This window comes from Opisthorchis viverrini (assembly GCF_000715545.1).
Source record: "Opisthorchis viverrini unplaced genomic scaffold opera_v5_64, whole genome shotgun sequence".
NCBI lineage: Eukaryota > Metazoa > Platyhelminthes > Trematoda > Opisthorchiida > Opisthorchiidae > Opisthorchis > Opisthorchis viverrini.
In genome coordinates this window covers 1,338,255-1,351,637 of record NW_008751720.1, presented here as the reverse complement: position 1 = coordinate 1,351,637, position 13,383 = coordinate 1,338,255, and the positions used below count along the sequence as shown (strand labels likewise).

General features: G+C 43.5%; 2 protein-coding genes across 2 annotated transcripts in view; both read left to right on the top strand.

Annotated features, from left to right (window-relative positions):
- Positions 1 to 440: 440 nt before the first annotated feature.
- T265_13412 (hypothetical protein) lies at positions 441 to 9,048 on the top strand (the record flags this gene model as incomplete). Its single annotated transcript, XM_009168766.1, has 5 exons — positions 441 to 470; positions 513 to 750; positions 2,842 to 3,018; positions 7,556 to 7,794; positions 8,931 to 9,048. Coding segments are annotated over 5 exons (801 nt in total), but the record flags the coding sequence as incomplete, so codon positions are not given.
- A 2,416-nt stretch (positions 9,049 to 11,464) lies between these two features.
- T265_13411 (hypothetical protein) overlaps positions 11,465 to 13,383 on the top strand; it is a gene marked incomplete at both ends in the record, with an annotated part of 8,467 nt that continues 6,548 nt past the window's right edge. Inside the window, 3 exon segments of the mRNA XM_009168765.1 lie at positions 11,465 to 11,532; positions 11,940 to 12,129; positions 13,147 to 13,340. Coding sequence (XP_009167029.1) covers positions 11,465 to 11,532; positions 11,940 to 12,129; positions 13,147 to 13,340 — 452 coding nt within the window.

Below are 13,383 nucleotides of genomic sequence, written 5' to 3'. Positions count from 1 at the left end.
TTGGATCTGTTGCTATTCAGGCGTCAACTTAGTGCATCTATCTCACTCCTGACCGGTTTCTTTCTTCATTTAGAGTTTGTTTGCAGTTGATGTCGGTCAGACAAACCGAGCAGATCTGTCCATTCCTGTTCATTGAAGATGGGTTTCGCGGGTGAGAATATACTGCCAGTGACTAGACTGTTTAATACGGTCGTCAGCTATTTGAGGGTTGCCATGTATATTACCAGACATGTCTTTACATACATTTAGTCTGTAAATGGTAATGTGTTAGAATATTGGTAGCTCGGGTGCATTAGTTGGTAATTGATAAGGTGACTGCTGACCTGTTCACCGAGCTTGTCAATTGATTTGCGAACGTTTCGTCACCAACCAATCAGACAACAGGGAAGCCGACCACGACGCAATACAGATCACGAACAGGCCAACCGGAAGAGACAACAATGGACGGCAATTCCAACAGTAGCCTGGCCGTAGGAAGCAAAAAACACAAACCACAACGCAATATGGACTAGGATCGGACCAACCGGAATCCAGGTAGGTTGAGAGTCAATGGCCAATCAGGTTACAGCGCAAAGACTGCTCTTTGTAAACTACACAAACGCAGACACAAAGAGAGGGACTACCCAACCAACAGCGCACTGAAGATGTCTCCTCGAGTGGTGACGAAACATTTGCAAATCAATTGTCAAGCTCGGAGAACAGAGCAACAACCTTCTATCAGTTACCAATCAGTCTGTAAATCTTTGGCGAGTGTGCTTGAATTTCCAGGAGTGCTTGTTAAGACAGGCTGTGTCGCTGATGGCTGATCAGGCGACACTGCTCTGTTAGCCGAGCTCAGCTATTCGCTGACAACAGATTGCGTCACCAGTAAGCCTGGATGATTACCAAGGCTCTGCCTTGCGCATTCTAAGGTTTCCACAACGTTGGCTGCCAACAACGTTTTACATAATCTTCGAAAGGTAGTACTTCACTAAATACTAGCTGGAACAGAGTTCCTACAGAAGGGAGCTACTGCTCCGTTCAGAGGCAGTGAGGGACTGTGGTGAAGAACGAAACAGAGGTGACAGGGATACGTCAGGTTTTTGTTGATTCAAACTGTAATCGGCCCACAGTGAAGATACTGGTTATCACATCACGCACAAAGCAGCCAACGTACATCACTTGCAGCATTGGATCAGTAGATTGCAACTTTTAATTGTGTATATTTATAGGTGTGTGTGTGTTCCAGCCAGGGTAATCTGTACCCACCTGGCAATGAGTGTCCTATCCAAGGAGCCATATTTAGTTTGCTGTGTGGACTTGATAAAGAAAACTGCGTAACCAAATGGGCATCAACAAAATTCTGATTTATGACCGTATCTCAGAAGAATGAAAAGTAGTCTATGGTATGGTCAGAACATGTTACCATTCGAAAGCCATTGGTCATAGTTTCGATTGTCCAAAAGGTTCGCGAATACTTTCCGGAATTTCAAAGAAACTAAACTCTCGTGTATTGCGTTGGTAATGTCACGGTCAGCGGCGAACATGTACACCGAAGTCAGCATGGTTCTTTTCACGGAACAAACTTCACATTTCAGAAGTCGAAAGTCCCAATGTTGTAGACTGATCATCAGTCCGTTATCGACGTGCGCGGGTAGTGGCTCATCTTTGGATGGGTTTCTTTCTTTCTTGCAGCCAAATACTCTAATTTGCACAAGGAGGGATGCTTGACTAAATCCAGCTTAATGTTTTATTTACGACTGCCTTTTCTGGCTGAATATGCTGCACAAGACCACGTTATCGTTCAGCTTGGAGATTTCGGAATACATTTTCATGATGTAACATACTACTCATAATCGGAAATTATTTCACAACCCACCACCGGTTTCGCCCCTCTTGAGGCTCATTAGTCAGGCGCAACTTCATGTTGTACGTGGACCTAAGGTGGATAGAATTCATCAAATAGTTTCATTTGCACACCAAATTCAGGTGAAACTCTCGTTTACGATAGCGGTAGTCTGTTTTCAGCGACATCATGAGTAGTATTTTACGTCCAGATGAATTTTCTTCTATCTGTTTTAGTCTTGCAGTTCAGTTAACCGATGGTACTTGAATGAAGAAACTATCAGGACACAGAGGTAAACTGTTCCAGAACCACTGAGTTGGAGAAGCAAAAAGGTTTCTGTTGGATACTGTCTTGCTTTTTATTACTGGTTCAAATCGAGCAAAAACGGGGATTACGGATTCAAGCACTGGGTGAAAGGAAGCAGAAATCAGCAGTACCAACTTGGTATGCAAATGAGTGAATTTATGGACTGTTTTCTATTTTTATTTAAGGTGTGGTCTCCTAGTAGTATGTCATCAGTGACGTCATCACTGTGAATTAGATGAAATATTTCGTTGCACACTGTGCTGTTGTAAGCGTGGAACCCAGCTGAGCCCTACGTGGAGTTTGTTTGGGAAGATCCGTGAGGCAGCCTCGTCTTTATCTCACTTGTCGTTTATCTCTACTTTCATGAACTTTTGTTGACTACTGAATTGAACAAGAAACTTTGAGTTCGTTAACGCTCGCTTAGTGAAGAAGTAATTTTACGCTGCACAGAACCTCCCCCATATATACATACAGAATGTCTCATAATAGACGCGAAATTTGATTGGGTTAGTAAACGTAGCCAGTCAAAGAAAAGATAACGAAATTTTTTGTTAGCCACATAAAGGAGGTTGTGCATGCAAGTGTTGACATTCTTTTTTATTTACGATGGGTGTCAGTGCGCGCATTGAAATTGTGAAATTATTATTCCCTTGGTGAAACCGCCACCGCTGCACTTCGTGGTTGCAAAACCAAACATGATCTCATCAAAGATCCTTTCATCGCTACACTCTTGATTGCAAAATTTGAGTCCATTGGATCTGTATTGGATTTTCCTGGCAAAGGGAGACAGTCTCTGAGTGACGAAAGAGCGCCCATTTTACAGAATGCCATCGAGCAACTTCAGTCCTTCAGCACCATGGCATCTTCAAGGCATGATCAAGGCTCGCGTATATAATGAAAATGAACCGAAGGATTTGGTGGAGTTTAGAGCAAGAATTGAAGTAGAGTGTGCACGAATGACGCCTGAAGAAGTTAAACATGCTGTGTCTCACATCTCATGCCGCCTCCAGCATGTTATAGAAGAAACGGGCAAATTTTTTAACAACCTTCATAATGTATGTATGTCTACGTAAAGAATGATAAATGTTTAAACTGGTGTTAACGTTTTAACATGAATAATATTTTTTGCGTCTATTATGGGACACCTATATATACATATATATATATATATATATATATATATATATACGCTAATGAAGCTTTGAGTTCAGCCGCTTCTATAACCCTTTGTTTTTCTGCTCTTACTAAATGTATGAAGGGGAGTTGATGTATGTTAACCTCTTTCAGCGCAGGACAAGGTCCGTATCTATTCGATTGTATGAAGAAAGGGAGCTCCGAATCCGCAACCTCCCTGCTAGTTGTCCGAACACTTAACCTTCCGACCACGAGCGGCTGAGTATCAGTCGCGTACATTTTGGGAAATAGTATGGTGCTTGTTGGTACTCATCGAGCAGGTCTCTTCGCGTACACTCGACTTTGTTTTTTGGTCTAGAAACAAAAGTTTACTGGTTGTCTAAGAACCATTTTTGTTTCCTGACCCTTTCCTCTAGACCATGATGGGGAGCGTAGATCGCGTGTTGTTAGCAGACTGGTACACCCATGCGTTGACTCGCAGCCATGTTTGGAATACACTACATTGGCAGTTATGCGTACAGGAATGGTAAAGCGATACAATCACCTAAAGAGGCACGATCTGTGCACCGTAGACAGATGGATTACTCAACGAGCGCATGCTTAAGTCAAGCAAACAAATGCCAGCTGAGCGGATAACTGCCAGCAAGACATATAAATCATGTCAGTAACTAATCTCAGTTACATCGTGACAATCTGTCAGCCTGCCTAACTTTCGCGTTTTCAAAAAAATCCATATTTTAGCTGTACATCTTCATTTAGCATACGAAAACTTCTCAGAGCTAAACAGTGCAAGTCTTGATTGGGAAAGTTAGTTACACGTAATGAAAACTACGGACAAATGAAAGTCAAGGTCAATGGGCTTACCTGGGCTTCGTGGATGAAGTTCATCCCCCCAAGATACTTAGTTGCCTCCGATATTGCGATATTCATCATCACCATAATCGGTCGACAGCCATATCTTGTAGTGTCTCCAACCAGGCACACTGATGATCACGCAGTCCCCATCCTGAAAGACGAGTAGCACCGACGGCACCCAAGACTTTCGTGGTCTCCTTCTTATTCCTCTGCCAAGTCAAGGGTTGGTCACCTCTCTGTTTACGCCACTCTGAATTGGGCATGGAAAGCAGCGATATCCAACTCATTTGTATTATTCTCCCAGTATTGCATTTTGATCAGGGTTATATATTGCTCACAGTAGAGTCTGCTACTTCGCCCTCCATTGTTACTCACTATGTGTTATGGTGAATAAATTTCATACAATTCTTGACCATTGTTGTGAAACAGTCTAGGATTGAGGTGAGTACATTCTGTGAAGAGAACTCATCTCTAGCTGACGTTCACTTGCATGTGAATTTTTACCAGCTTGCAGTAAATAAGCCCTCGTGGTTCGTTTTGGGTTGTGCGCCTAAAGGATGCAGCAGTTGGTCGGAGGATTACCATGGCGTTTGTCGATTAATGAATAGCACTCAGACACGTTGCAGATTTATTGAATTATTGAAATACTCATGACGCTGACATAGTCACACCAACGAAAACCTAGTTCTCAACGCCTAGAAACAAAAGCATAACTTGTCGCTGTAAGAGGATTTTTGTGTTCCAACTTTGGACTGCCTATGCAGCAACAACAGTGTAGCAACAACAGTGCAGCAACAACAATGTACCAGTGAAGTGTCGTCCTGTAAGTAAGGTCCACCTACGCCGAAAAGCTGACAAGCCTTGTGGGGTTGTCACATCCTGGCGGGAAATTATCAGCAGTGAACAACACATGAATCTGTAGGATCATCATCATCATCATTGTTAGCCGAAATAACCGCGTACTTGTCGTACAGTGGTTGTAACTGCCACAGTTTCGCTCACCGATGATTCGGGGAGGTGGGATAGGTAGCTGCGCATTGGAGGATGATAAATTAGTGCGTAAATGCACTATAGGTGACTGTTAAGTGGGGGGATTGGGAGGGTAGCTATGCATTGAACGCGATTGCTCGGATGCATGAGTGCCATTGAGGGCGCGACTGGGCCATGGTCTGACAATATCTCTAACCCTTGATAGGGCCTGACTCGGGGTTCCCATTCCGGAAAACTGCAATGACCAGCACAGCTGAGTTTGCTGATAATTGCTTTTATATTCGCAACCTCCCGAATAGTAGTTAAAGCCTAAGCCCCTCTGCCGCAAGCGACTAAAAGCGGTGTGAGCAACTGGCTCTTAGAGAGGAGTTCACATCACATGATCACCTGTCGATTGGGAATAAACGTCAGAGCGCATCTGACAAGCATTGTAAAAATTCAGATTCCGCTCAGCAGTAGTCCTCTTAGAGGGGAGTTCACATCACGTGATCACCTGTCGATTGGGAATAAACATCAGAGCGCATCTGACAAGTATCGTAAAAATTCAGATTCCGCTCAGCAGTAGTGTTTGTTTGTGCTTAGATGAGATACTTTGAGCAACTGTTTTGGAAAAAAGCGTCCCGTAAGGCGCATGAATTTTCCAGCTGAAAAGCCACTCACGGGCCCGCTCAACACTAAATCACGTGAAGCAAGCTGAGTACTGGAACCATTGATGCTTTATATCCAGTTGGAGCATGAATTAATCACAGTGCAAGTGTGAAACGTCAGCCGAGGGGTAGAGTGCATTAAAGTCTTTTTTTCGGAATTGCTTCCACGACCCACCGTGGATGAAACAGTTGGGCAAAGCTTATTAGCTCCACAGCAAAGCTTCCGTTTAAAATGGCGGAATATCGATCGAAAATTCAGAATCTCCTCACAACATGTAATGTGTTATTGCGGCTATTAAAGTACTCCTGATGACGGCAGCGTGAATGCTGGAATTGAAAGACTACACCATTAACCCAACGGTTGAAGAACTTGAGACAGTGGAGTATCTGCTATCTGACTAATTTTTCAGGATGATTAGAGCTCACTATAGCGTTGTACTTACTAGAGACATCGTCCAAGAACGAACGCCAAATTCTTCTATGATTTTTGGGCGTTGACTTTTAAGCACAGAGTGTAGATGGCTTGAAAACATATCTGATCCATTACACTTCTATTAATTTTTGGGTGTCACCGAAATTTGGACTAGTTGTGAGGGTTTCAGCTAAATTTGATGGAAGACCAAACATACGGATGTGAAAATATACCGTTTAGTCTGTAATTCTGTAATTACTCAGTTCCCAGTTTGCAGCTCACCCGAGAGACCAGACAGTTCTTCGTAACCGCACAACTCAATCTCGTTTCGGTTGTCAGAGAGATCGTGAGTCAGCTGTTACTGTCAGGTGAAATAGGGTCACCAAACTGGAATTTCACATGTAAGTCTTGTAGAAAAAATGCCACATAGTAGAGAAATGTGATTTTCTACGTTAATGTAAACCACTTTACTTTTCCAGTTATTCCGAATACATTTGAGAAAATTAGCTTGGCACAAACCTAAAATAATCATGTAAGGTTCCAGACATATTTTTGTGTACCAAGTGCAGGCTGAACACTTTTCACTTCCCAGGCACGTAATTGTAACATCTATGACAAAGGATCGATCGATGGCAAATCAATAGCCAATACCTTGAAGCTTGATTCAGATTGGATGACATGGCAATATGCTGAAGGTGTGCGCCGCTATTTCGGAACTTCGAAAGAAATGGAGATACGCATGTGAGGCTCGACCATGCCAGCGCATTATCTGCAATGCATCTTATTCTGTTTCAGTTTGCCATACAGAATTTAATTAGGAATTTTCATGGGTGGTACACAGAGTTCCAAAATGCCCATTTTGAAATTCAAGAACCAATCAACCGAATTCCGAAGGTAGAAGAGACATCAAATGCTGAAAAACTGTTATTTGGGTTGAATCTCGTGGGTACCACGCACTATGGTGATATACCGTCATTGTGGAAAGAGTATTTCCTATGACGGGGTTCACGACATTAAGTAGATTTAACTTCCTCTCTCATCAGTTTCCTGAATATACTGAAATTATTTCGAAGTTTTCAGTGACATACAAGATAAAAATCAATGGCTCTGGAGAACTGGAGGCCCTTACTTTCACAGGAGCACCTTGTAGATGAGAACGTTTTATCACAATGGTATTACGCAAATATTACTGGATGATGTGTGCTCAGAAACATGGCAAACAGTGCCTGAATCAACCGTACTACTTGTATTCAACCTACTAGACAGCCTGGTCAATCACTCACGGATTTGCAATGATTTTTACTTAGGAACGAACAGTGAAATCAGGGGACCTGCCTTTACGTGGGTCATGCAGACTCAATGCAAATCTCAGAAGGTTTTACTTAGAAGTCAGTTGTGCGGTTCTTACAAGAGATCCAACATGTATTAATCAAAAGGAAACTACTCACGAGGTTGCTGAAAACTCTTCGACAGCCCACGACCGGTTTCGCCCCTCTTGGGGCTCCTCAGATAGACGCGGTCCCCGAGTTTCCGTCAACCTTATGTTCTACTTGAACCCAAATCGTACTGTTTCCGAGAAATACATTCATTTGCAAACCAATTTAGTTTTCACGAGGAACTCAACTGTATTAATCAATTATATTATCGACTGTATTAATCTTCCTCGACTGTGACAACAGAAATCAACTGATATTCGTTCACAGTGGCTCTAGATGATTAACTTGTACACCGACAAACGGCCGGATAGTCACGTGATAGCTCAAAGCAGTATTGCGTTAATTCGATGCCAATGGTACAACAGCTCCACTCAAAGGTCCAATCGACAGTTACCCCATCCTCATAGAATGAACACGTTAAGGCAAACAAGCGACAGAATGTCTGACACTGTCGGTGATGGCGTTTAACTGTACCCAACACACAAACCCAACTGCCATGTTTGTGAAATCGACATATGCCCAACGTACGGCCGATCAAATCACAAAAAAGGTCATTCCCAAACACGCTGTTCCGAATTTTCGTGGAGTGACGAGACATGACTGGTTGAAAATATGGGGATGTATAAATGCCTGTTTGAAACAGCAAAGGTTTGGGTAACAGTGTGTTTGTTAAAATCATTAGCAGTAAATTTTACGCCAATACAAAAGACCCCCATCAAAGGAACTTGAGATAGTTCCGTGGCTCGAACTCAATTTCCGCTTCTCCACTGCTCCTGTCTGTGCTTGGGCTACCTGGAAGTAGCTCAGCCCTTGTGCTTTCTTCGCGTAACATGGCAGCTAGGCACCGAAAAGGTGTCACAGCCGAACGATTTTTTATCAGTGCAAACCTTCTGTAAGCAACAGCATATATACTAAAATGACTATTCCGGTAGAAAATGAACTTTATCGAAATGCTGAAAGACAACTTTTGTTCAGTGACCTTAAGTAAAGCTAAACAAATTTCTGGAAGATAAATCTTCGGCGAGTGAAAACCCGGTTCAGTTATGTATGAAAGCAATGACAGAAAGGCCGAAGAACTTCAGAAATGCTGAACAAATGGAGACAATGAGAAATATCTTGATCGACAGGGACGAAGCATTTTTCGAAGAAGTTCTTTTCACGAAAGAATGAGTTGAATCAAACTTGTTGCTACTGTTCCTGAAAAGGAACCGGTGCATGAAAGTTGGGGGTAAACAGTGTAGCTTGTGGCATCGTCATCCTCGTCAGCATGCCATCATTGTTCAACACCGATGCCTCACTGCCTTACAACCGTGATTTATTGAAAGCCTTATTGTAAAGAAAAGAGTAAAGGTGGACGGGGAAGGGACTTGGTGCTAGCTTATCACAATCATTCCGAGGTGCCAATACCTCCAGACATTCACTCAGGCAATCTGGATAGGAACTGACAACAAGAACGCTTGTGGAAAAGAAACACAAATTTCCAATTAGATGTTGTCAGTTAAACGTGAACACATTTCATATGCATCACGTGGTTGGTTGAGGCGAGGAAACGAGGTGCAGCTAAGTTGTACTCTTAAGCGATGCCCACAGTAGACCAATGTCTGATAATGTCCAAAGATTTCGACAAACACAACCAGATGCATATCAGTTTGTTTTTCACAGTAGACTGGACTGAATCTCTCGGTTTGTGATATTCATCATCTGAATGTGCTGCAAAAAGGCCGCCTCACATTTCAGAGGGGTTTGGTGAACAATCGGTGGATTTATTGCTGGGCAACTTCTCGTTTTTGACACAAAAGCTTCGTCAGGCTAAGTGAGTAAGTAAGTAGGTTGACTGGGTTTTAGGTGTCCCTTTAATCTCCTCCGTGATATTCCTTATGACTAGCCGACTTGATCAGTGCTGGGTGTTCAGTTTGATGTCCCTGTTTGTTGATTAGTGGGGATGACTAAGATTTACGATAGTTTAGTTAAGTTAGCATGGAGCTAGGGTCCACATCGGGTACACTAGCTTTCCTTGACTGCATGGGAAATTAAAAACAACTGCATACCGGAAATCAACAGATAGCGGTGCAGTGTTAAACTACTCGTCTGCACACCCAAAAGCAGTATATGCTAGCATAGCTTCAGCGATGTTTAGGAGAGTGAGAGCACTGTGTACAGAGAAGGTCGACCGAAGAGCAGCAGAACTTGAGGTAAAAAAGCGACTTCAAGATAGTGGATACCCAGTGGGTTTAATTAACCGGCAACTAAGACGGGTATTGGTGCCAACACCAAGGCCCAACAAGGAGTGGATCGCAACAGCGGTCATTCCATACAAAACAGTGACATCTGAAGTCATTAGAAGGGTACTGAATACGGCTAACATTAGAGTAGCTTTCCAGAAGGGGAAGACTTTATGCTCTGTGTTGGTGAATTTGAAGGATCGCCTTCCGGTTGATAGGACTAGGAATTGTGTATACAAAATGAAATATAACGACTGTACGAAGGTGTATATGGGTAAGACAGCCAGGGAATTGCACACCAGAATCGGTGAGCATAAGCGTTCCATTAACAGGCCACCGAGAAACGCAGAGGAGTATCAGGCGTTAGTCAAAGATTCAGCAATGGCAGGGCATGCTCTTGACACTGGGCATAGAATAGATTTAGAAAATGTGGACATCCTGAGACGGGGTTTACGATTCACACCACAGCCACTGGTGGCCGAGGCGGTGAAAATCGCCAAGCATCCCATTGTGAATAGAATAGAGGGGGTAGAGTACACTCATTTGCAAATCAATTTGGTTTTCACGGGAGACTTAATGGAATCTCTCGTTTATGATGTCCTCCAGCTGAGTGTGCTGTACACAGGCCGCCTCATGATTCAGTTGGCACGATATTCGAGATATCGCAGTATATTTTCATAAAGGAAACTACTCACAAGGTTGCTGAAAACTCTTCGACAAAATATCCCCGGTCGCAACAATCCGAACCTGGTTCACCAGCAATCGTTTGTGTCCCTTTAATCTCAAGGATCGAGTGCCTGTCCACGCTGATGTGAAGCGGAATACATCGGACTAGGCACGATTAGACAGCTCGGCCAAAGAACGAAGGAAAACAATCCACCTTGGCTAGTTTCTGAAACTAGAAGGACGATAACCAGTTCGGTAGTACAACACTTAGCTGACACCACACACAACGTGATACCCAGCCAAAGTTTCCGCGTTGTTTACAAGGTGCAGGCTAATCAACCCAGATCAGTAGAGCAACGCGCAATAGCAGTGGTCGAAGGTATCACCATAAGACATCGCGACCCGATCTTCCGTCGGCAGAAACGCTTTGTTCGTTTGTTTTACTTACCATGGTCCAACTCACCTTCCATCATACATGCACCCTGTGCTGAACACACAACTACAGCAACACCCGCGCTGACCTGAACTCGTTGTTCTTTGATAGGTAGCCAATGCCTTCTTTCACTCGATTTCCTGTCCATTTACACCATGCTCATTCAAATATGTTAAATACTGTTCTCTTAACCTTTAACATTGTATGACTTGAAAAGTCCGTGCTGAAAACATGTTCGTCAACCCATCTGCGTTCTTAACTGACTGATTCTGTGCTAGACAACAGCTTAAATTACCCGAGCTCTCACTTTGTCCACTTGTGAACTTTTAAAAAAAAAGTTATTATTGAATTATCTCCAAGAAGTTGTAGGAGCAATAGACTAGAGTGAGAATAGTCAGATCGTCAGAAATAGGTGTGAAACACTGACCTGTCGGTTGACAGCTTTTGCGTAAAACTGGCTTATGAAGTCTGTCGATATTCTGTTTACCCGTGAGGATCGAAAGGGCTTCTGGAAGGTGAACCGAATCAGTCGAATCAAATGACAGAGTCGCTGTTAATTTATCTGCTTCAACTGTCATCTTTGGACCTATCTTTTGAAACCTATCGGTCAGTCAGCATAGATTCGAGGTAGAGAGAGGAAGAATGACAAGGAACGCGATCGTCTGAATGTGAAACCCGGGTGAAGAAGTGTAATGCGCTACTCATAAGGTTGCTGAAACTTCGTCAACAGCCAACCACCTGTTTTGCCCTTCTTGGGACTCATCAGGCACCGAGTTTCCGTCAACCTTATGTTCTACTTGAAACCAAATCGCACAAAATTAGCGACGCTATAGTCTCTGTTCATTCAGTCTGATAAGTACTCAGCCGCTTGGCCAAGACCATTGAACCATCAAATCGACCAGAGGCGTGGGGTGATGAGTTCAAACCCAACCCACACACATAATTCAAACCAGCTTTCTGTGATGCTACATGTCAGCGTGACTTCATTTTCCATGCATTTTACAGTTTTTCAGGCCAACGGGTCGAGCAACAAATGTTGAAGTTAGCGAAATACACTCACTCATTTGCAAACTAATTTGGTCTTTCGAGAGACTCATCTGGAACCCAGCTGAATCTCTCGTTTGTGGTGTTCTCAGGCAACTGAATGTGCTGCACCAGGCCGCCTCGTGCTTCAGTCGCTATGATATTCGAGATATCGCGATGGTGCATTACAAGAATATATATGTATCGTGATATCTCGTAGTGACTGAAACATGAGGCGACCTGGTGCAGCACATTCAGTTGCCTGAGAACACCACAAACGAGAGATTCAGCTGGGTTCCAGGTGAGTCTCCAGTCAAAACCAAATTAGTTTGCAAATGAGTGTATTTCGCTAACTTCAACATTTGTTGCTCGACCCGTTGGCCTGAAAAACTGTAAAATGCATGGAAAATGAAGTCACGCTGACATGTAGCATCACAGAAAGCTGGTTTGAATTATGTGTGTGGGTTGGGTTTGAACTCATCACCCCACGCCTCTGGTCGATTTGATGGTTCAATGGTCTTGTTTTTGTTCCAACCCGCCTCAAGGTGTGTGAGTTTGAGATATCAGGTGCTTGGAACACTTGAACGTCATTGAGGTTTTCTGGCCATCTCGCCCACATTACTGTGACTTTCAGATGTGAATCACCCGACTTCAAGTGCATTTGGACAATTGAGAACCGGTCATGTGGCCGCAGATGGATTTGCATATTCAACTAGTTGCAATTTGAAGATGAAGGACCTAACCAGAAATGACCTGATGAGCATGTTGGATACAATTCCGCGTGTTCGNGAGTAGTGCATTACAAAAATGTTGAAGTCATTTTGTTCTAACCAGCCTCAATGTGTGTTAGTTTGAGATACCAGGTGCTTGGAACATTTGAATGTCATTGAGTTTCTCCGGCCATCTGACCCACATTACTGCGACTTTTAGATGTGAATCACCTGACTTCAAGTGCATTTGAACAATTGAGAACCGGTCACGTGGCCGCAGATGGTCACATAGTCAACCAGTTGCCATTTCAAGATGAAGGACCTAACCAGAAATGACCGCGTGTTCGCCAACGAGACTGGGATATGCTGGTCAGGGAACTCCATGTTTAGATTCACACCTTTGAAGTCACCTTTGAAACCATCAAGACTCGGTTGAGGTGGAATGCCTTTCAAAAGCGAAGCAATCCAGTCACTCAGCCTCGTTCAGAATTTGCGGAATGATAACCACGAAATTTCCTCTGAACTCCAAGGTGGCCCGATGCCCTGGGATAAACTGGTCTGGCGAAAGATGATATTTCCATCCGGATTGGGAAGGCCAGAGCAGCTTTTGCGAACCTACGTCACCTGTGGCGTGGGCGTGAAATCAGTTTCTCTGTCAACGGTCGAGTTTACAATGCTGCGGTGCGCTCCATATTACTATATGGAACAGAAACATGGCCGCTGC